Source organism: Mirounga leonina, unplaced genomic scaffold (assembly GCF_011800145.1).
Source record: "Mirounga leonina isolate KUSES-001 unplaced genomic scaffold, KU_Mleo_1.0 Mir_94, whole genome shotgun sequence".
Taxonomy (NCBI): domain Eukaryota; kingdom Metazoa; phylum Chordata; class Mammalia; order Carnivora; family Phocidae; genus Mirounga; species Mirounga leonina.
The window spans coordinates 21,419,030-21,441,711 of record NW_023270855.1 but is presented as its reverse complement, the minus strand read 5'-3'; the positions used below and the strand labels follow the sequence as shown (position 1 = coordinate 21,441,711).

Genomic DNA, 22,682 nt, shown 5'->3' with positions numbered 1-22,682 from the left:
GTAGTACCTGCAAGTGCCCTGTCTCAGATGTGAGCACGAACACCCTCCATCAAGTTTCTTTGAATTTTCTGTTACAATTTTCTACTCCAAGTCAAAAATCCAAGTTAGATTTTTATGAACTCCTTTTTCTACTCTGTTGGCCCCTGCCCCCAATAGGGCTGAAATCAGAAGTTGCTAAAACAGTCTTTTTTGAAACCTTTACAAAAAAATTGCCTGCCATTTTTCATTAATGATCCAGAAATATTCTGAAAACATCCACTAAAGAACAAAATAGGTATTATATTGATGACTAGGTATAGTAAAAGTACTGTGTCTTCCTCAGTCCTCCTAACAGTTCTTGATACAATTGACACTTTGGGACGAATGGTTCTGTGCTGTGGGGGATCTTCCTGTGCAGTGTAGGACCAATTAAGTAGTATCCCTGACCTCTCTATTTAGTTGTCAGGAGCACCATGCCCCCCCTGGGATAACCAAAAATTTTCTCTAGACATTGCCCTTTGTCCCTTGGTGGGGTGGGGGGAGGGTAAAATCACCCCCAGTTGAAAACCACTGCACTAAAGTTATGGGTGTGGGTATCGCATTTCCAGCCCCATCATGAGAGAATGAGGTGACCTATCTTGAGTACCAGCAATTTTTTCTCCTTGGTGCTACATGGTGCCTATTAAGCAACCCACACCTGCAACTACTCATCCTATTACATCAACTCATTAGGAGATCTTCTTCCCAACAAACACACTCTTGGTTGAATAGACATTTTTTCCGAAATGTCATCCTCTGCTGGTAAACCAAAAAATGCACCTTCTGCAGAAGATTTTCATACGTGATTTGCAACTCCCAACACAATCCACTTCTCAATGGCTTATAGTGTATAATGTCAGTTTTTTCAAAAAAGAATAATCACCTGAAGGGCTGGTTGTTTGTCATTCCTCTTGGGAGATTTTAATCCACTAACTTGCTGCTGTTGTTGCTGCTGAAGGAGAAGCTGTCTGGCCACTTGAAGTGCCTGGAAGGAAAAATGGAAGAAACACGTTTGTGTGAGTACCCATGTTCGGGGATTCCTTCATATAAAGGATTCCAGGAAGTACAATTTAGGATGGGATCCTGACTTTCACATTTCCAGGCAAATGAAACAGCCAACAAAACTTCCCACCAGTCTAAGTTGGGAAACTTTCCACATTTGGTTTACGTTTTCTTAGATGGAGTCAATGTCATAGCCAGCTCCTTAGGCATCACAATCCACCCAAGCAGATGCTTTATTCCTGCCATAATGTGACAGAAGTTGGACCACGAATGACTGGGACCCTGAGGAAGGAAGGCAGAGCAGCAAGGAAGGACCTGGACAAAAGACACAAATTTAGGAGACAACAATGGAGCTCTTTTTGGAGGGACCTTCATCCTCCAATATTTCTTGGGGGAACTTGAGAGCTCAAGTCAAAAGTTAAGACTTTGACCTCTTCTGAGTCCAAATAAAGAGGAGAAGCTAAATGGTGAAACACACTATGGATAAAGGTATGTGAGAAGGAAGATCAAATAAAGTAAGATATACAGAGGGTGAACTGAAGAGACTGTGTAAGAAAAAAAAAAAAAGTAGCAAATGTGACCTCTAGGTCAATTCAAAAGGTACAATCTGTACCTGTGAACAAAACTAATCATGCCTAATACAAAACAACTCTTTTAAGCTCGTAACATAGGTGGTTTTTATTTAAAGGCAGAAACTAAAGCAGTAATATGAACCGGGGATAAAGCAAAAAGTAAATAGAAGAGTCCTCCCAAGTGCAAAATACAGACTGACCAATCTTTTTTTAAAAGCTCAAGTAAAAAAAGAAAAAAAAAGTGTCATCAAGAAACCCTCATGAGAACATCTACTGTCAAAAATAATAGCCACACCTTTCCAAAGAGGGCAGCAGGATCAGCAACAGAAGACTGAAGTTTGCAGACAATGTGCTAAAAAATCACACGAGAAGTTAGGCTATTCGAGTTAATTTGGCTGAGAACCAAGAATGTTCATGTGCAAGACATGTCAAGAATGTTCATTAAATGATGTGCTTAGAGTTTAGAAACAGAATGGGATTTCTTAGGGATTACATCAGTAATAATTTCTACATAGTAACTAATTATTTGTGCCTAAAAGAAGACGCACCGGTAGGTGTGGTCACCACAGCAAAAGGATCTGATACTAGAAGTCTTTGAAAGTGTGCATAATGGACTTAGGATGGTAGTGTGTTTCTCAAAGAGAAGTAAAGACTTCATTCGTATAAGAAGATAATGTACACAGTTTCAAAAAATGTTACAGTGACACCACGGAATGAGGGAAAGGTAGGATGTCCTGGAGGGCCCTGTGCACTGAACTCAGGGGGAAGGGAAAAGAGAGTGGTCAAGAAGATGGATCGTTCATGAACAGACACCTAGAAATGCCGAATCAGCAAGAGTAGTACTTCTAAAAGGACAACTTCACTAAACTGAGCTCATAACTGTACTACTGTAACAAAGAGTATTTTTTAGACATTTGATAAGGTTGAGCGGTGCCTTTGTGTCTAAAAGGCACAAAGGGAGGCAATGAAACAGATGCACAGATAAATGGGTGACAAAGGAAAGATCTTGGGAAAGATGGAAACTTCCCGTCCCACCTCCCTAGGACACCCATCCCCTTGTCCCAGGGAGGCCTTCTGCCTACTGAACTCACCACCAACAACCCTTCAGATGTAATGTACAGGCTATTTCGTCTGTGAAGGGAGAGACATGTTCGAGAAAGCCTGCCTGGAAGAGCCTCCAGAAGAGAGGCTGTCTGAGAGGGGCATCTGGAAGCCAAGACGCCTGGGAGAGTTGCCCGAGACTCCAGCCTGCTGTCTCTGAGGAGGATTCACCATCACTGGACTCCGGGTTTCCTTGTCTCCTTGGAGACGCTCAGTACATGCGTAGGTGTAAAAGTGGGCAGAGTGAGGATTTCATTTATATCATATAAGAAAAATAGTCCCCTTTGCAAGGTGCCTGCAGGAGCAAAAGCCTCTCCTCCTACTATATATGTTCTCTTAACTATTTCACATGAGGTAGTCTTACAGCTTTTTAATGTAGAAAAGGGAACTGCTACATAGTCTAAGTGCTTGCTTCAGAGTTTCCCGAGTAATGAACGGATCAGCCAAGAAGGGTCCGGCTGTTACCTGGAAAGGCAGGCAGAGGAACTGTAGAGGACAAGGAAAAGAGTGCAGAGGAAGACACGGTAGGGAAGAGGAGAAAGGTTAGGGACATTCGAGACTAAGAGCAAGCAAAGCAAAGCAAAATGACGCAAACTCCGTAGTCACAAATCTTTGTTAAAATTATTTACCATATTTCACCAAGTATTTGGAGAACAGGTATTCAGTTTTTAAATAACCAAGTCTCAGAGAATCTGTACAGTGAACTCCTCATTTTGGCAAAAGGGATGGTATTTAGTGTCTTTTTAAAACACACACACACACAACTATTCTTATGTTCTCATAAGTGTACTTGAGCAAAAGAAAGTATAGGACTCAAACCTAAGTTTTCAATGAATGTTTACTGAGCTGGCTCTATACATTTCAAAATTGGCTAGTGAAATCCTTGCAATTATTTTACTGGTTTTAAGGGGGGAAAAAAGTCATTTAGGTGTACAACATCTTTTTTTAGACCCAACGTGGAGCACATGAACTTAAATAATCATGTAATGAACTCCAGCTACCTTACAGCATTTCATACCGAGCCCTGCTAAAGAAGATACTCCAAGACAGCAGCACAGGGAGAAAAGGCTTAGGAACTTGTAGGAACACAAGTGATATTTCAGTCAAACTACCAAAGAGAGAATACAAGATGGACATATGTGCAAACTGGCTTCCAAATTTTCTTCTCAAAATGAAAGCAAATATGCAAAATAACGTCAAATATCTGGGATGGAGAGGCAATACTAGTAGAAATTATTCACCTTGATCTGAATTGTTATGGATTGTGCCACAATAATTCCCTGGCCTTATCCTGATTATGGGAACAAAGTTGGAGCAAAGTATTAAACCTATCCTCCCCAACCCCTAAATCAACTGAGGTCTCAACAAGCATATTAAAAGATAATTTATTAGAACTTATAAAGTGCTGTGAAATCAACCACCAAAGGGCATTTGCTTTTCCGATTTCCAGTGTATGTAAATCACTGAATCTAGATTTTAAATTGTCATAAAAAAGAAGAGAAATAAATCCTTAGTGTACAAGACTACACATTTGAGCATTATCATTATAATATGAGCTGGATTACATAACTTATAATATGAATCTCTGGTATTACTGCTTGTAGAAAGTCAAAAATGTTTATTGTCCTGTTCATTGCTGGTCGGTGGAAAATTTGGAATGACTGATGGGATCCCCTTTGGAAACTGCACCAGAGAACACTAGTTACCCATACATGATTACTTGATAGCCAGCCTCAGAGATATGTTCCAATACAACTGAAGAGTGAGGATGGACTTTTCTTATTTTTACAACCATGTCTCAATCCCATATGGAGAGAAGTTACATTATCCTGTTTGAAGATAAATGAGATCCTTTGGATACAGAATAAAAAGATGCATAGATATGTGTTTGTGTGTGTATGAGGGAGAAGAAAAGAGGGTTAGTGAGGGGAGGGAGAGAAAGAGAAAGAATATGAATAAATGAAAGAATTTCTCTTTTAAGAAGCAAGGATCAACTCTGACTCAAGTTCCAGACCAACTGCTAAGTAAATAACTTAAAAGGCCCCATCCCATCTCTGAAGACCTTTTACTATTGATGGTGGTTCCTGGGCTGGGTTGAGTCAACACTTCCTTTATAAAAGATGTGACAATTGCTTGGCACTGACAACTTGGTGCTGTATTGAGTGCTAGGCTCAGGTTTCAAGAAAGACGTAGTTTGAAGATGTCATAGAAAGGGGGTGACCGATAAAACCAGGCACTTAAAGCCCAGAGGCACACACTCACATCTGTTTTCCTCCAATGGATAAAATAAATGGATCTGTGAGCTAACAGAGGAAAGGGTTGGAAGGCATGCATGTACTGTCTTCATCTGTGGACAGAGCCTCCCTCTCTGCCTTGGCTACCATCTCTGCCCCCGTCGGTACAAGGGGTCAAAGGTGCCTTATGATCAACACTCCATGGGCCACAAGCAGCTCGGAGTACTCAGAGTCAGGGAGTGGGTACTTCGTTGCTAGTTTGGCAGGCCATGCTCTTAGGCTAACTGGGGCCTGGGCATTTCTGACACACCTTCGATTCTACTGGTTCAAAATTATGTCATTCTCTCGAGGGCCTTCACTTTCTTAGTAAGTGCCATCTGTTATTTACAAATTATGCTTATACATAAGCATCTTTACAACTCTTGAGCTATTTATAGCTGAAGTTCAGAGCAGGTGTTTATACTTTAGGGGCTAGGTATCCCCATGTTTAGCATGTTTATTAAGGTAGCCAATGTTCAAAAACATGTTTACTATATTTTAAGAAACAGCAATAAGCTTATACAAAATATGATTTGAATAAGCATGCACATATACATAAAGCAAACTGGGAGAAGGAGAAAACCTTCATGCAAGTTTTTACACAACACTCGGTGATGAGGCCTGAGATAAGCACCGATATTTGGAGGTCCTCAAAAAAAGGACTAACCCCCATGTTTTAGGTCCCAGGTCAGCAACCTATAGCCCGTGGACCAAATCCCCCTGATCAGCTGTTAGTGTTCAGCCCGTGAGATGAGAATGGTTTTTATGTATTTAAATAGTTGGGGAAATAATAAAAGGAAGAATATTTTGTGACATGTGAAAAGTATATGGAATTCGATTTTCAGTATCCACAAATAAAGTTTTATTGGAACACAGTCATGTTTGTTTCATTACATACTGTCTATGGCTGCTTTTGTATCACAAAGCAGAGTTAAGTACTTTCAACACAGACCGTATGGTCCACAGAGCCTAAAATATTTCCTATCTGGCCCTGTACAGGGAAAGTTTGCCAAGCCATGCCTTGGGTTGCTATCTGTATTCTGAGATTCCCCGAAGATGCCACTGGACACAATTTTATAAAAACAAAGCTTGCCATCAGTTGCCCAAAATTAGCTTAGAAGGTAGCTGACGTGCATGGACCTTACTAATGCACTGTTCTTAAAGCTCAAAGTCCTATTTGATTTTCCAGAAAGAACTGGGACATGAAAACAAAATACATCAGCGTGCTTCTGCAACTATTTAAAACGAGTTGCCAACTTTGAATATGTGTTTCTTCTCACAGATAATTTACACCAGTTCAGAGTGAATCTCCTCAATTGGGTGTGAGGTCCCGAACACCATCAGAATGAAGACAGCATGCACTATTGGCCAGTGGAGAAATGTCGGTTATTTCCTGTCTGCCCTGACAAGTTGTCCCACTTCCAGCTTCAAAGGCTGCTCTGAGTCAGCCACCCTTCCTCTAATTTCTTTTCCTAGACTCTCCCCACCCCTCAAGATCAAACCTGTTTCTCAGATAATTTCCCAGGCTAATCAACAGTCACTGTGTGTATGGGGGTGGGAGGAAAAGCTAGCAATAAAATGCAGCATGGGAAGCTTAGGAGGAAAGAAATCATGTTCTCTTCTTTATTTCTCAACCTCTTGATGCGCCTCAGAGTACCTCTAGAGAGCTTCTCTCCCCCCATAAAATAATCTGCTATCTTGGTGCAACCCAGCAACTAACTACCATCTTAACAAGAGTGCTCATCATTTAACACAATCTAAGGATCCCACTGTAGCCAGACCTGGGACTGAGTATGCAGAGAAATTCCATCACGTCCTCCCTTTATTTTTTATTTATTTATTTATTTTTAACGATTTTATTTATTTGACAGAGAGAGATAGTGAAAGCAGGAACACAAGCAGGGGGGGCAGAGGCAGAGGGAGAAGCTGACTTCCCATGGAGCGGGGAGCCTGATGCGGGGCTCGATCCCAGGACCCTGGGATCATGACCTGAGCCGAAGGCAGCCGCTTAACGACTGAGCCCCCCAGGCGCCCCTCACCTCCTCCCTTTAGACATAGTAATCACTCTAGGGCAGGATGGAAAGAACATTTGTGGGTCACTTAAAAAAGAAAGGACAGTGGCTGATAGGACTAGATGTGTAGATGTATTCACACAGAATCAACAGCACTCCAAGGCAAGTTCTCCAATAGGAATGCCAAAGGTGGGAAAAGTGATTTACAAATGGAGCACTTGGTTATCACAGGAAAATGGAAAAGTAAGCTAATCTCATAGAGGGATTTGCCCCAAGGAAAGATTCTGATTGATTGTGTAAATATTAGATATAAAAAGAAAGCACTGTAACAGATCAAGTCATGTTAATAGCGTCATAAGTAAAAAACAAAAAGAAAAACCACTTCCCCCATTAAAATTTTAATATATGGGGGCAACAACCATCAAAAAATCATAACAGTCTCTTTGTACCAGTCACTGTTTGATCTATTTGATGAGAATCCAAATAAGGGTATAGACTCTGAACATTCATCGGTAGTTGATTCACTTGACTCGACAGTCCCGCGCCCCCCACCCCCCTGCCCAGAGCAGGTGGGGCAGACAGCAAAGCCTTAGATCAGCTGGGATACTGGATTTGAATCAGTGACCTAGAAGGGAAAGATTCCATGTTGCTTCAGCCATCCTGACAGTCCTAACAGCTGGAGAAGGTATTGTATACTCTGAGAGCATTCCATAATAGCTGATATTTAGATAGGGATGGATTATCTCAAAATGTTCCACAGTCTTTGCAAATGAGTTTATGAGACAATATCTAGATAGACATGATGAAAAATTGGAGCAGAGACAACCCCATGTCTACAGAACTGAAACATTATGTTTGAGTTGAACTCCAAAAGGACAGGAAATGAAAAAGTCCAAGATATCTACTGACACGGTCCTACCTGCACAAGGAAGTATGGCCATGGGCAGTGTCATCCACGGGTGTCGGGGTGGGAAGAGAAGAGGCCAGGAAACAGCATCCCTCCACCACCTGGACCACTGTGATTTCTTTATCATCCTATACCAACCGGGACCTCCACCTTCTACATCTACTCAAGCCAGGTTTCCCAAATCTTTACTGACATGACTTTCTGTTCTTCACACTACACACAGGATGGTTATCACTGCTATGACACTTAATACTGAAGTTCTTCACTTCAGCTTTACTTTAAAGTGTATCAAATAAGGTAAAGACCTGACATGGGTATGTTGGGAGTTGGGAGTTTTTTTTAATGCTGGCAATCAATTAGAGTGTGTTTTCCTAGAAGAAAAGGTGACAGACAGTATTGTCTTTCCTTCTTTCTTCCTTCCTTTTTTTTTTTTTAAGAACTGGGTTGAAGGAGAACAGAGCTGGGTCACTGTTGTGCCATGCCATGATTTGCCAGCATTCGTGCCCTAGGGTTCAAACACGATCCCATGCCCCAAGTACGGACACAGGACACGGACACAGAAATACCAGAAGGCCCTAAACAGAAGGAGGTATTCTGCTACAAGTCCCACCCCCAAAGGAAACCTAGGGGCAGAAAGGGGTCAGAAAACCCTATATTTACTTGCAGTTATGAGTAGTTTTTATTATTTAAGTATCCACATAGAGGATACTTGCCGTCAAAGAAGGTAAAGGTTAGGAATTTTCAAGAGACAAAAAGAAAAAGGATATCTATGATCCTCTTGCAAAATCAGCTGAAATAAGTTTAATGGCTATAAACAGTCAGGAAGTCTGTTTGAAGTCTCATATAAGGGGAGACAAAACCCCCGGCCATCATACTCCTACTCCATCCACCTATTAACATAGGGCCCTATAACCACCTTGTTGAGGCACTGGCTGGCTGCTCCCTGCTGGAGCCAGTGCCAGACGCTGAATCACCACCGAGTCTCCGGCACCTGAGTTGTCCTTGGAGGGAGTCCATCCAAGCGCTGCCCAAGCCTGAGCCTGTCTAGCTTGAACGAGTCAGCAAGACCACAGCCTGGGGCGCCATGACCGTAGGCAACACGAGCATTGCAATGAAGTAAAACAGAAGTCAAGTTTATTAGCAAATGTCTAAAATGTTAAGTCAGGTGATGCTTCAAACCCGTTTCTCCTCGTTAAGGAAGGACCAGATTGTGCCCCCAAAGAAATAAATACATGGGCCCATTTCTTCTCCAAGTTCCCAAAGTAGAAAATATGGGGGGGGAGGGGAGTGTCAACTGCAAGGATAAATGAATCAAAAGGATCTATTAACTTGCTGTATGAACCTGTTGCTTTCTGCAATTGTCTTTTATGGGGATGCAGCCCAGCAACTCTCATGAATAATCCAGATTCGTATCTTTTTGAACCTTTGTGATGAGACCTGCTAATTTTGAAGCCTGCAGAAGAAGAATCCGGCTAGAGTCATGTTCAAAATAATAGAGAGGTTTCTATGATTTTACTACTAACACTGAACCTAGTTTCTGCTCAAACAAATATGGTGCTGTATTCCTTTGCTCCTTCTAAGTCACACATACTTGGGATGACTTATGAATGCTTTGCTTCGCAAAATACTTTCCTTCCCTTACCTGAACACTGGAAAAAGAAGCAAAACTGAAAGCCAATTTAGAGGCAATATTCTAGCCGAGATGAAAGACAAAAAAAAAGAAAAGAAAAAAAAGAAATCGAAGTGGAAAGAGAGGAAAGACCCAAACCAGACTAATAATCTAAAATTTGGACTACTCACTCTTGGCCAAAGTTAACTAGGACAAAAATTATAATCATCATCATCATCATCATCTCCAATAATTTACATTTCTCAGGGCAGTTACTACAAATAGTGAAGATTACACTAGTATAACAATTTAAGAAATAAGTACCATCTAGACACAGCGGGGAGTATAGTAACTCCCTGCATTTAGGGTACTAAAATAAAAACAATGTATTGAATTGCTTACCATGGGCCAGGCACTATGCCAATTAGTTGCTTTAGACTTACTATCTTCTTTCTTGTTCCCAACATCTCAAAAGGAAGCAGGGCAAGGTTTTATGATTACCGATTTCAAGTGGAAAAATCAAGAGATGGTGAGGTTCAGTGACTTGCCCAAGGTCACAAGTCTAGTAAACGGCTAGGACAGAAAAACAAAAACGAACAAACACTGTCTCACGCCAACTTGACACTCACATTCTACCAAGGTCACTGGTTAGACCAAATATGGCTGCAGGTAATTCTGGCAAAGGGATATGCAGTCCTACAGAGTCAAACATGCATGAATGAACGCAGGTCCTTTTGTTTTCAGGATGAAGGGAAAGGCCTCTTCCCAGTATCACATCTTTTAATGTAACTTTACCTGCCTCTTTTCCCCACACAAAAGACTTGCTTTCTTCAACCAGATCCTTCCATTCCCAGGACTTCTGGAGCCATGGCTACATCTGCAAATTTGCCCTCCCCTTCGCTGCCCACATTAAAAGGCATCTGCGTGTCTTCTCCACTTAAATTCTACTTTTTCCAGACAAATACTGCATGATCTCACTTATATATATATGCAATCTAAGAAGGTCGAACTCCTAGAAGGAGAGTAGAATGGTGACTGCCAGAGATTAGAGGGTGGGAAATGGGGAGATGTTGGTCAAAGGGTACAAAGATTTAGTTAGTTATGCAGGATGAGTATGTACTAGAATTCTTATGCACAGCATGGTGCCTGTAAATAATACCGTATTGTGTGCTTGAAATTTGCTAAGAGGATATTTCTTTTTCTTTTTTTTAAAGATGTATTTGTTTATTTGAGAGAGAGAGAGAGAGCAGGGGGAGGAGCAGAGGGAGAGGGAGAAGCAGACTCTGCGTGGAACCCAACATGGGCTCCATCTCCCAACCCTGAGATCATGACCTGAGCCAAAATCAAGAGTCAGGTACTCAACCAACTGAGCCACCCAGGCACCCCACTAAGAGGATACTTCTTTTTTTTTTTTTTTTTTAATTATCATATAATGTATTATTTGTTTCTAAGAGGATACTTCTTAAGTTAAAACTCATTATACACACAAAAGGGTAACAATGTAGAGTTGACAGGTAAGTTAGTTCCAGGGTGGTGATCTTTTCACAATGTATATATATGTATAAAAACATCAAGTTGTATACTTTAATTCATATACAATTTATGTCAAAGATATCTCCATAGAGTTGTTAAAAAATTAAAAAATTAAATTAAAAAATTAATAAATTCTACCTTTTCCTAAAAACTCTGCTTATAATCTAATTCTTTCCAGCAGCAGTGTTCCAGGATGTCCTCTGACCTAAGCGACTGATGTTAGCTGTGAATCCCTGTAGTGCCCTGAGCTTCTACGGCTGTGATAGCAAGCCCCAAGCAGGCAGACTGGAAGGAATGAATGCACCTAGCTACACCTGTTCTCCCTTACACTGGGCTTCACCTCTTTACCTATCCGAGTTCATCCAGCTTCTCTTAGGATACTGATGCTGTTGCCATCATCCATTGATGCTCATTCCTTCCTCAAGCCCTGGTAGGGACAAGCGCCCTGTTCTCTGGTTCAGCTGGGCCAAGGCTGGAATTTTTCAAAAAGAGCATTTCATAATGCCAACGACAGAGAGGCTGAACTGAAAGAGCACAGATTTCCTCTCATAAATGAATGCAAGTCCAGCATAGCTCAGGCGCTGGAGAGCTGTGTCTTTGCTCTGCCTTCATCTAAGTTAGACCCATCTCTCCCACCTACCTGGCATGGCTTTCAGATCCAGCCTGATTGCTGGCCCATGTTTTTTTTTAACCCACTGTGGATTCTCACACTCTGCTATAAGCACTTGCTTTTTGTTGGGAGGGGAGTATTAAATCACTGTAATCTTTTATTTATTTATTTATTTATTTTTTTTTTTTTTAAAAAGATTTTTATTTATTTATTTAACAGAGAGAAACACAGTGAGAGAGGGAACACAAGCAGGGGGAGCGGGAGAGGGAGAAGCAGGCTTCCAGCTGAGCAGGGAGCCCGATGCGGGGCTCGATCCCAGGACCCTGGGATCATGACCTGAGCCGAAGGCAGACGCTTAACGACTGAGCCACCCAGGTGCCCCCACTGTAATCTTTTAAAAAAAGATTTTATTTTTATTTATTTGAGAGAGAGAGAGGTGGAGGGAGAGCAGGAGGGAGAGGGAGAGAGAATCTGAGGCAGACCCCATGCTGAGCACAGAGCCTGACGCAGGGCTTGATCCCACGACCTCAAGATCATGACCTGAGCGGAAACCAAGAGTCGGATGCTCAACTGACTGAATCACACAGTAGCCCCACTATAATCTTTTATTAAAAAACATTTTATCGGGGCACCTGGGGGGCTCAGTTGGTTGGGCAGCTGCCTTCGGCTCTGGTCATGATCCTGGAGTCCCTGGATCGAGTCCGACGTCGGGCTCCCTGCTCAGCGGGGAGTCTGCTTCTCCCTCTGACCCTCCTCCCTCTCATGCTCTCTCTCTCTCATTCTCTCTAATAAATAAAATAAAATCTTTAAAAAAAAACAACATTTTCTCTGGATGCTTTTTTCCTCTTAGTTTTATTGAGATACACTTAACATATAATACTATAATTTTTGGTGTACACCATGGTGATAGATTAGACATATATAGGTATGTTTTGATATCTATGTGCTATAAAGATATACAGATAGATATCTCAAAATGACTACCATAGTAAGTTTAATTAACATCTACTATGTAACCTTACATAGTTACAATCTTTTTCCTTATAACAAGAACTTTTAAGATCTACTCTCTTAGCAACTTTCAAATATATGATACAATATGGTTAACTTCAGTCACCATGCTGCCTATTACAGGTGAAGAACTTACTTATCTTAAAACCTTAAGTTTGTAGCTTTGGACAACCTTTATTCCCCTGCCCACCTCTCACCCCCACTCCCCACCTCTGGCAATCACCAATCTGTTCTGTTTCTATGGGTTTACTTACATTAGATTCCACATATGAGTGAGATTATGCAGTATTTGTCTTTCTCTGTTTGACTTATTTCACTCAGCACAGTGCCCCTAAGGTCCATCCCTGTTGTTGCAAATGGCAGGATTTCCTTCTTTTTTATGGGTGAATAATAGTCCGTACATACCACATTTTCTTTATCTAGTCATCCATCAATGGACACTTAGGTTATTTCCTTGTCTTGGCTATTATAAATAATGCTGCTATGAATGTGGCAGTGAAGGTATCTTTTTGAGGTAGTGATTTCATTTCATCTGGATATGTATCCAGAAGTGGAATTCATGGATCATATAATAGTGCTATCTTTATTTATTTATTTATTTATTTTTAAAGATTTTATTTATTTGACCGAGAGAGATACAGCGAGAGAGGGAACACAAGCAGGGGGAGTGGGAGAGGGAGAAGCAGGCCTCCTGCCAAGCAGGGAGCCTGATGCGGGGCTTGACCCCAGGACCCTGAGATCATGACCTGAGCCGAAGGCAGACGCCCAACGACTGAGCCACCCAGGCGCCCCAATAGTGCTATTTTTAATTTTTTATGGAACCTCCATACTGTTTTCCACAGTGGCTGCACCAATTTAACATTCCTACCAACAGTGCACGATGGTTCCTTTTTATCCACATCCTCGCCAACAATTGCTATTTCTTGTCTTTTTGACAATAGCCATCCTAACAGCTGTAAGGCACTATCTTCCTATGTTGTGATTTGCATTTCCAAATAACTGTATTCTTAAACCTGCTTTGGTTCCTGGTTAATGGGGATGAGGAAGATAATGACGAAAGTTGTAATTTTTTGACTATTTATTACCAGACAGGTACTGAAGAGTACAGACACATTATCTCATTTAATTTTCATAATTCTTTGAGGGATTATTACACCCAGTTAAGTGACGCTTGGGTGGCTCAGTCAGTGGGGCATCTGACTCTTGACTTCGGCTCAGGTCATGATCTCAGGGTTGTGGGATCAAGCCCCGCTTCGGGTTCTGTGCTCAGTGGGGAGTCTGCTTGAGGATTCTCTCTCCCTCTCCCTGCCCCCGTTCATGTACTCTTTCTCTAAAAAAAAATAAATCTTAAAAAAAAAAATCAATTATTACACTCAGTTAACACATACAGAAACACAGAAACAGAGAGGTTAATTATAAGCATTACGTGAAGTGTGCATGGAAAGTCCTTAGCACAGTACCTGTACATGATAATTATTTATTAAATATAACATATTACTACATTACCACATACCTACGAAAATGTGTTTTGTCGAAAGCAAACATTCCTATTTCCCAGTAATCTCAAACAGGTCACCGCCCTCTTTATAGAGACAACGAGAAAACCACAGCACCCTCTGTTGAACCAAAAGGAATCTAAGGCAGACACAGTTTGTTGCACAAAAAGCAGGCTGAGGGCAAGAGGGAATCTGTGATTTGCCCATGGTCACACAGATGACTTGCAGCCAAGAGTCCCGGCTCTTTCTGCTGGCAAAAACACCTGAACAAGCCTGGCTCTTTCTGACCCTCATCAAGCCCTCAGCAGACCTTGCCCTGACTCTTAGAACAATGAGGCAGGAATGGCTGCCTTGAGGCCGAACAGTGAGCTAGCAGGAGATGATGATGGTCATGCCGCTGCTGCTGGTGAACAAGAAGCTGATCGCTGACACTGAATGCCAACTGTGGGTCTGGCTTGCTTCTGAAGTGCTTTACATAAACAGAACGTTTACATAATATGCCAAAGGTCATACAGTTTGGATTAGAATCCCTTCACTTGTACTTCGGGAATGACACGACCCAAAATGGCCACTAATCCACAGATCCGTGGATTTGGAATTCTTCCATTCACAGAGATCTAGAACTACGTGCTAAACAGAACAGATCTTTAAGGGGAAAAAAAAATTAGAAATGTTTAGAAGAATTGAATCCACAAAGGTAATCCTATAGGAAGCTTTCTGAAGATTTTATCTTTTATATAAATATAAATATATATGCATATACTACAGATAGAGAATATGGCAAAAGAAAAATAGATTTGATGGCTCTGGTCAAGGAATTAAAAACATTTTCTGAAAAAGGAGATTAAAAACAAAACTTTGTTCATCAGATGGGCAGCTGTGTTCAGTGAGCTGTGCTCATAGTGTGACAATGACTTTTGGGACTTCCAGTAACCACAGTTTAGCATAAGGTGGAACTTGAGTCTTCACACATGAAGAAATAGGGATTCTCTGGGAATTTGGGGGAATTACTGACCTTGAGAGAATCACAGCAATTCCAAAGAAAAAGAAGTTAGCTTTAAGAAATATGAATGTATTTACACAGAAGCAGCAAGCATGCTGGTGGAGCATCCACCAGTCGGGATGTGAACCCAGTCTACCTGATTCGAACCCCAGCTCCACCACTGGCTAGCTGTGTGACTTTGGGTAAGTTACTTAACCTCTCTGTGCCTCAGTTTCTTCATCTGTAAGAATGGGAGGAGATAACAGTTCCTGCATCACAATGAATACATGTAAAGTACACAGGCTAGGGTTGGACATTCAGTAAGTGATTCTTCAGTGATTTCAAAAAGCGCTTCAAACATGATCATTGATTATGAAAGTAATAAGCTCATGGCAGAAGATAAGGAGGACACATACATTAATTAGGAAAAGAAAAAATAAAGTGTCATATCATCACCTACATATTGGTACATTGTCAACATTTGGGAGTATGCTTAAGGGAAGTAATTTTCTTAAGCAAAACTGGAAATCATATTATTTATGGTCTTTTGAGAATTACTTTTTAAAATTAAAAACACATTTTAACAGAGAGTTTTCAAATCTAATTTCTATACTCAGGTTCAAATAAACAGTACTGGGGACCTAACAACCTAAATACTACCACCCTACTCTTGAGACTTCTGAAAAAGCTTTCAACAAAAGACTTTAAACAGCAAATGGCACATGACTAATTTTTTCACTGAGCTTAGTAACCATAGCAGGGAAGCTTAAGACACACCAGGATTGAAGAATCACATAGTAACATCTAGAGTTAACAGAATGTTTCAATTCTTTTGCCCCCAAAGCACCAGGCGACAGAGTAACTTCTGACTCAACTTTGCACAGCCAATAAGCAGGGTCTGTTTCTTTGCAAAGAACAAACGAACTTGATTTTTGTGGAAGTTAAATTGCCAACATCATATTGAGTTAATGTGAAATAAAACAAAAATCAAAAATCCCAGCCCGTGCTGTATCTTAAAACAACAAAACTCTCACTTCGACCCTAAATGGATTAAAATTAAGCTTCAATACTCTTCACGGGCTCCTCCTTCCCCACCATCAATACCACGCACTAGCTATATTTTCCAGTCCGGTTTCTTCACGGTAAAACACTTTCTCATGAGACTGCCTGTGGTCAGGGCTGACTATGGCACCGGAAAAATGCTTCTCATGGCATCTAGATCATACCCATTCCAGGTCTAGCCTGACCATTAAGTACAGACACACCCGGAAACTGTAAACTCTTTTAACAACAGGACATTTTCCCACCTCAAAAGTGGGATAATCTTTGCAGCCTACCTATGTCCCAAGGGTGTTCTGAGTATTAACAAGTTAGCATTAGTCAGGCACTTTGATTTCACAAACAAAGGGCTCTGTCCAAGCACAAAGTATGATTATCCAACCCAACCGCCTTTTGGAGAGTCACCCAAGATGACAACAGAGGAGGGAGAGAGGCTCCTGCTTCCATCGCTGCCCTCTCCTGAGTGAAGCCACCTCCCAGTGACATACATGCTGGGCCAGACTGGCGGGGGCTGTGCTATGTTTGAGTGTCTGCTGCATTGTTCCCTTATATAGTCAATGAAGAGGGAATCCCTGTGTGTGCACGTTTCCAATCCACATTCCAAAACAGCATAGGCCACGAAGCAGATTTTCAACTGTGATTTATAGGGCTTGATATGACAGGGCCAGGCACCGTGCTAGGATCATGCCCATCACTTTTCAGGATGTGGAGGAAAGAGGAAACCTCTGTAGAAAATCATCCTTGAAGTTATTAAAAATGTGCTGGTGTGTGCACATATGTCAGAGCGGGCTTAAGTATAGAGAACGTCTACATACAGTTATGCAAACCCCACCCAAGAATTAAAACAACAATAAAATTATATTTTTGGCGTGCTTGCTTTAAAAATCTACATTTAATGTAGACTGGAGCCTTTTCCTCTGTCTCAGGAGGCCTCGATCTGAGATAATAATCCCGAAGATCATCAATGCATTACATAATACTGAAGTATGGATGGTGTTTTTGAGGGACAATGAGGTACATACACGTGGCTACCTGGCATTATAGTATCTGCCTGGCACCTTTAAAGAGAGGAGCAAAGTGGGTCTCTAATAAATTATGCTGCACACTGGTCACAGAAACTCCAGCTTATTTTCCTTTAACTCAACTGTTCATGCTTAGATCTCAAGTCCAAGGACAGCATTCAGCAGAAGTGCAAGAGCTACTGATGTGTCTGCACACACATCCACATACACACAGGCGCATCATAAAAGTAGAGCTACTGAGGCAGGCATAGCGAAGCAAAGCATCCAGAAAAGCCTAACTGCTGAACAACTAATCCTGGGAAATCCGGCACCATAAAACCATACACCGCAATAGATTAATTCTCAGTAAAAAGCCTGGCAAATTCTCAGAAGTCAAAAAAGCTCCCGAGTCTCAAGGGTTAACTCACTCGCCTTTTAAAAAAAAATGACACATATAATTTCCTTTTATCATAAAACAATGCATTTATTATTTTCTGTATATCTGTTAAAGGGCATGGCTTTCTGAGTGGAAAACAAAACAGAACTTGGTCACATGTTTATTTGCTTCAGCTACTCCCTTCCCCTTCTGATAAATAATCAAACATGCCATCCAGAAAAAACAAAACCAGCGAGCTGGGAAATTTGATGGTCATCAAATAGACTGAGATACCAAGAAGAGCAGCCCACTGTTCCCACACTGAGTTTTCGGCCCCCACACCTACACTAACATCTGAGTAAATACCTCCAGTCACTCTTTCCATTTTCCCTGCAATTACTCCTACTGTTAAACAAATTGTCCTTAAGGCAGTCGCAAACATAATTTTTTTTTCTGCAAAGGAGAACAACTTCTGAACGTTAAAAAAGCCAGCAGACCAACACACACACACACACACACACTCGCACATGCACACACACGCGCGCGCACACACACCCGCACTTATTTTATTTATTTAAATATGTCTTCCATGAGCGGTTCGGACAACTACAGAGCTTATTTCTTTCTCTATTCTAACAGATGCTGTTTTAGACAATAAAACTTAAGGATATTTAGTCTGGGGACTAACAAACAAGGTTCAGAGTAATAACAATTCCCTTAAGATCAAAGAGCTAATTTTCCATTTCCTGTCTATTCCCAGACCAGTACATAGTTAAAAAAAAAAAATTAGCACCTGGCTTACCAGTTATAGTGAAGTTGGGGGTCAGAGTTGGGGGAAGGGTGCGGAGGGAGGTGGGGGGGAAGGCGCAAGGGGTGAGGACATCAGACAGGAAAAGGTGGAACCCTTGAAAAAAAAATGTCAAACCATGTGTTAAGAAACTCATTTCACCAGAAAGGGCTCTGAGAGCAATCCCATCCGCTCCTGGACACGGAGCGAAGCAGCAGCCCAGGTCCAAGGGCTTTCCCTGCCATACTAATTACCCACAAGGAGAATTTTGAAAAGAGCTTTCCAACATCAAAGTTAACAACCATCGCGGAAAGTGAGGCGGGCTTTCTCTTTCCTTTCGCAGCCCACTCCGTTTAAACAATAGTCGTATGAATGAGATAATGACCGTGCTTGTTTCAGCAGTCTGACTTTTATTGGCATGAAATTGGTACAAATATTATCAAGACCGATTTACAAGTGATGACGGTGTCATGATGCAAACATCAGAGGACAATTCTGCAGAGGCAGAGTTACAAAAGGCACCATCCCTGCACCCTCTCGCCACTTGTAATAACAGGAAGAAAAAGAAGGCAACACAAAACAAAGTCACAAATAAGCAGAGGAGGTTCTAAACTACATTCAAGCTTATAAAACTGTCCCGACGACACTCGGCTGCGTCCTTAGCTGATTATATCCCAAGACCCGTTTGAAAGCAAGAGTGAATTAACGAGGAGTTAGAACCAACCGGTCTTCTCAAATCTCTAAAAAGAACACTGCCTTTGATGGAGAGAAGAGGGAGGGAGGGGGGTGGGAGAGAAAGCAGTAAACAAGTTGGATCATCTTATTTTGCCCTTCAGAGAATGTCTGCGCAGGAGCGGATCCCTAGTTTAAAAGTTTAACCCCACAAAAAATGTTCCTTTTCCTTTTTTTTTTCTCTGGACACTTACAGAGAAAATGAAGAGTTTGACGGAGTGAGCTCGCACTGTCTGCCTTTGGATTTCCGTCTTCTTGCTGTAGATGGGTTCTGGCTGTTTCTGTGAAGCGGGGGTTGCCGAGTGGTAAAAAAGATGTTTGAATAAACAGGAAGTGCTGTGCGGCTGAAGCACGCTCGAGGAGAAAACACACTGGAACATTGCCCTTTGTAGGCAACCTCAGGGACGCTTGCCTCCACAGTAGCTGGCTGGGCTCTCACTAAATGACAAAGAAACCACAAGAATTCCTCAAGTAATTCTTCACTTTCAAAGTTGAAAGATCAGTTGGAGCTTGCAGGTAATTTTCAAAGTTGCATTTAGCACTTAAAGAAATCTATTAATGCTACACGTATCTAAATCACTCCAGGTCTGCAAGCAGCGACATAGCATCAGAAGTGTGCCCTGGCCAGACCGAGCCCTCGCCAAAAGGCTCATTCTTGCAGACAAATACACACCGACAGTGTTTCGGGAAACCTGCTCTTGAGATATTTTTGTGGTGACATTTACATAGGCAGGATGCTTTTCAAAAATAAAAAAAAAAAAAATAGGGAAGAAAGAAAGAAAACCCAGATTCTACAGACTTTAGAGGAATTTGTCACATGTATTTTTAAAGAACATATCGTCCCACATTCCCGGGATATGCCCTTGATCTTGCTTTTGCTGCTTTTCCTTTACATTTTCCTTCTCTGCAATCAACCAAACTACCTGTTTATCTCCAGATGCCTAGCTTGTCTACTCGAACACTCCTTAACCCACCCCAAACTAATTATCAGAAGTCCTGTCTTCCGTCACCCGAGTAACTTGACAGATACTGTAAAGAAAAGTAAACTGCTAAAGGCAGAACAAGTCAGCTTGAAAAATAAGATGAGGAGCTGAACAGCCATATTCAATAAAAAAAGAAACAGGGGGAAGGGGGGGAGGAAGAAAAGGATTCCTTCTGAAAATGTATTGCTGTTGTGGCAATGTTCTTCTGCCACGGAAGCAACTGATTTGTTATTTAGCATGGAATGCTGGACTGTCTGTCATCCAGGTGCTAATACTCGGCTAAAATAACTCATTGGGAACTGTCAGTGGGATGTTTACATAGGCCCCAATCTTTTCTTCATGGAAGGAAATTTTTTACTGGAATTCATCTTCTTTTGATCTCACATTCAAAGCAACGGCAGCTTGATAGACATTCAAGTCTGAAAGCAAATCCAGACGCTGAAGATAAACCGCCAGAATATGACAGGCAGAAGCATCTAAAGCTTATAAAAATGAAGAGAACAGCATGTCGCCTGAGTATTACAATAGCAGAAATCAAGAGACATATTAGGTGGAACTGATCAGCCACAAACACAGTTCAAAAGGCAGATCATAGAAACAGAGGACTAGGCTAGGAGAAAAAAAACAATGGGAAAGATCTGGTTTACTGCCTCACCTCCCTTCTGAGCCCCACAGCGCTTCCTTGACTGCCTCTTCACTTTTAGGAGGGGTGGGGTATCCAATTCAAATGTTCCTGTCTGACTCAGCTGGTCCAGTGATAAACGCTGCAAATGGTTTCCTAGCAATCTGTTTCCAAAAGGCAGGGGGAAGAGGCAGACCCTTACCTTGCTCAGGGTCCAGCATGCTGCATTTTATTAGCATCCCCTGCATCTGCTCTGCAATGCAGTTTCAAAAGACACATAGCCTGGGCGCCATGCAAGTGGGCGGTCGGGAAGAGCGTCTCTCCACAGAAAGGCTCTAAGTAGTTCGAGATGGGGCTAGAGAGCTCTAAGGACTCTAGTTCCCTGACATGGCTAGTTACCAAATGAGCACAAACGCCCTAGCCTCAGTCACAAAAATAGATAGATGCCTTCAGTCCTACAGACAGAGAAGTGCTCAACACCTAGTAGCTCTGAAGCCCCCTAGTACAATTCCATAAAGGAATTATCACAAGATCTTTCTTAGAGGTACACAATTTTTCTTTTAAAATAAGCCTCTTATTCTAATCAAAGTCAGTACACATAAAGAAAAGGTAACTCTCCCAGCAATTCTGTCCTCAGGGCTGTTTGTCAACAAACACAACATGAATGGGCAGCAGAAGGGAAATAGAATTCCACCTTGTAACTTAGCCTGTGGTTCCTCCTGATTCTGCACATCCCTCTGGGACTACAGAGCCAGATCTTCTGCAGCACCCTAGGATTTTTAAAAATGCCCCTCCCCCCTTTTGCACAATAAATCAACAGTATAATGTAGATTTAAGAAATGTACTAGCCTATTTAAAAAGATGTAATCAGTTTAAGGGCTCGCCTCATGCAAACAAGATGTCTGCGTAACTTAGTTACAAATGTAAAAAACACAAACAAGCAAACAAAACAAAAACCCTACTGGATTCTAAGACTATTCTTAAAAGTTACCTTCTCTCATGCCTACACAGCTGATTTGCTAAAGCTGATTATTGATCTTTAAATTGCCCTAGTTCCATGTCTTCCTCCCTAACCTAAAAAAAAAAAAAAAAAACTCCAAAAATCTCCCAACTAAGTATCCTATGTTGCTGTAGTTATTACGTTTACCCAAAACAGGGAGGTCTACCATGAAAAAAAGAGAATGCTTATTCCATTCCCTTATATATTCTAAGACATATTCTTCTTCCACAAAGAATGCTGTCACTACCACCAGTGGGGTAAGGAGCAACCCTCCATTTCTCAGGGCCGCTGAAGGTCTTTTTAAAAAATCTGCCATGTATAAAGACCTTCATTAGTATAATTAAATGACTATTGGGGCTTTTTTTTGGATATAAACAACTTTTGATATGTCATTTAAAAACCTCATAATAATATCATTAAAGAGCTCCCATTTTTAAAAGAGAAATTGTCTGCTCAGGGCCATGGAATAGTAGCCGTGCTCCAGGCCGCTTCCTCTCTCCCTTTCAGACTTCTGGACTTGAATGTCACCATAGACCTTGAATCCTTGAATGTGAAATGGCTTCACGCTAATTGCTCTAATTGCTTGAAGATGTGCAGGCAGGTGAAACCTGATCCCCGTGGCCACTGTAGAGACCAAGAACAACACTGGAATGTTTACACAGTGGTTTGATTTTAATAGACAGGAGGGCTGAGTTTAAGACAGCAAAAACACAGCTAATAGGTGACCCCTTAATGTAGTCCTCCTTAAAAAAAAAAGGGCACACAACAAAATACAATTTCGTGTTCTAAAAGGCAGTGTCCTAAATGCCAAGGTTATTTGCTTGACTCTTGCAGTGAGTAGACGTTACGTTGCACCTGACATTTACACCCGAAACTCTACCCCGAATACATTTTTTTACCTTAAAACAAAAAAGCACTTTATATGTCAGTCACCTTACAAACAGATTATGACTGTATGGTATTTCCAAGTAAGTGCACTCATTTAAATTTTAAATT

The 22,682-nt window shown here is 41.4% G+C and overlaps 1 protein-coding gene across 7 annotated transcripts in view; it reads right to left on the bottom strand.

The window, feature by feature from the left end:
• Window positions 1-22,682, bottom strand: part of FOXP1 (forkhead box P1) — a 580,801-nt gene that overhangs the window by 150,803 nt on the left and 407,316 nt on the right. For 4 of the 7 annotated variants that reach the window (XM_034998709.1, XM_034998711.1, XM_034998710.1 and 1 more), the window contains one exon: window positions 902-1,003. In XM_034998709.1, coding sequence (XP_034854600.1) covers window positions 902-1,003 — 102 coding nt within the window. Of the gene's footprint in view, window positions 1-901; window positions 1,004-19,275; window positions 21,714-22,682 lie in introns of those variants that run through there. The other 3 variants (XM_034998708.1, XM_034998707.1, XM_034998705.1) reach the window with 3 other exon arrangements.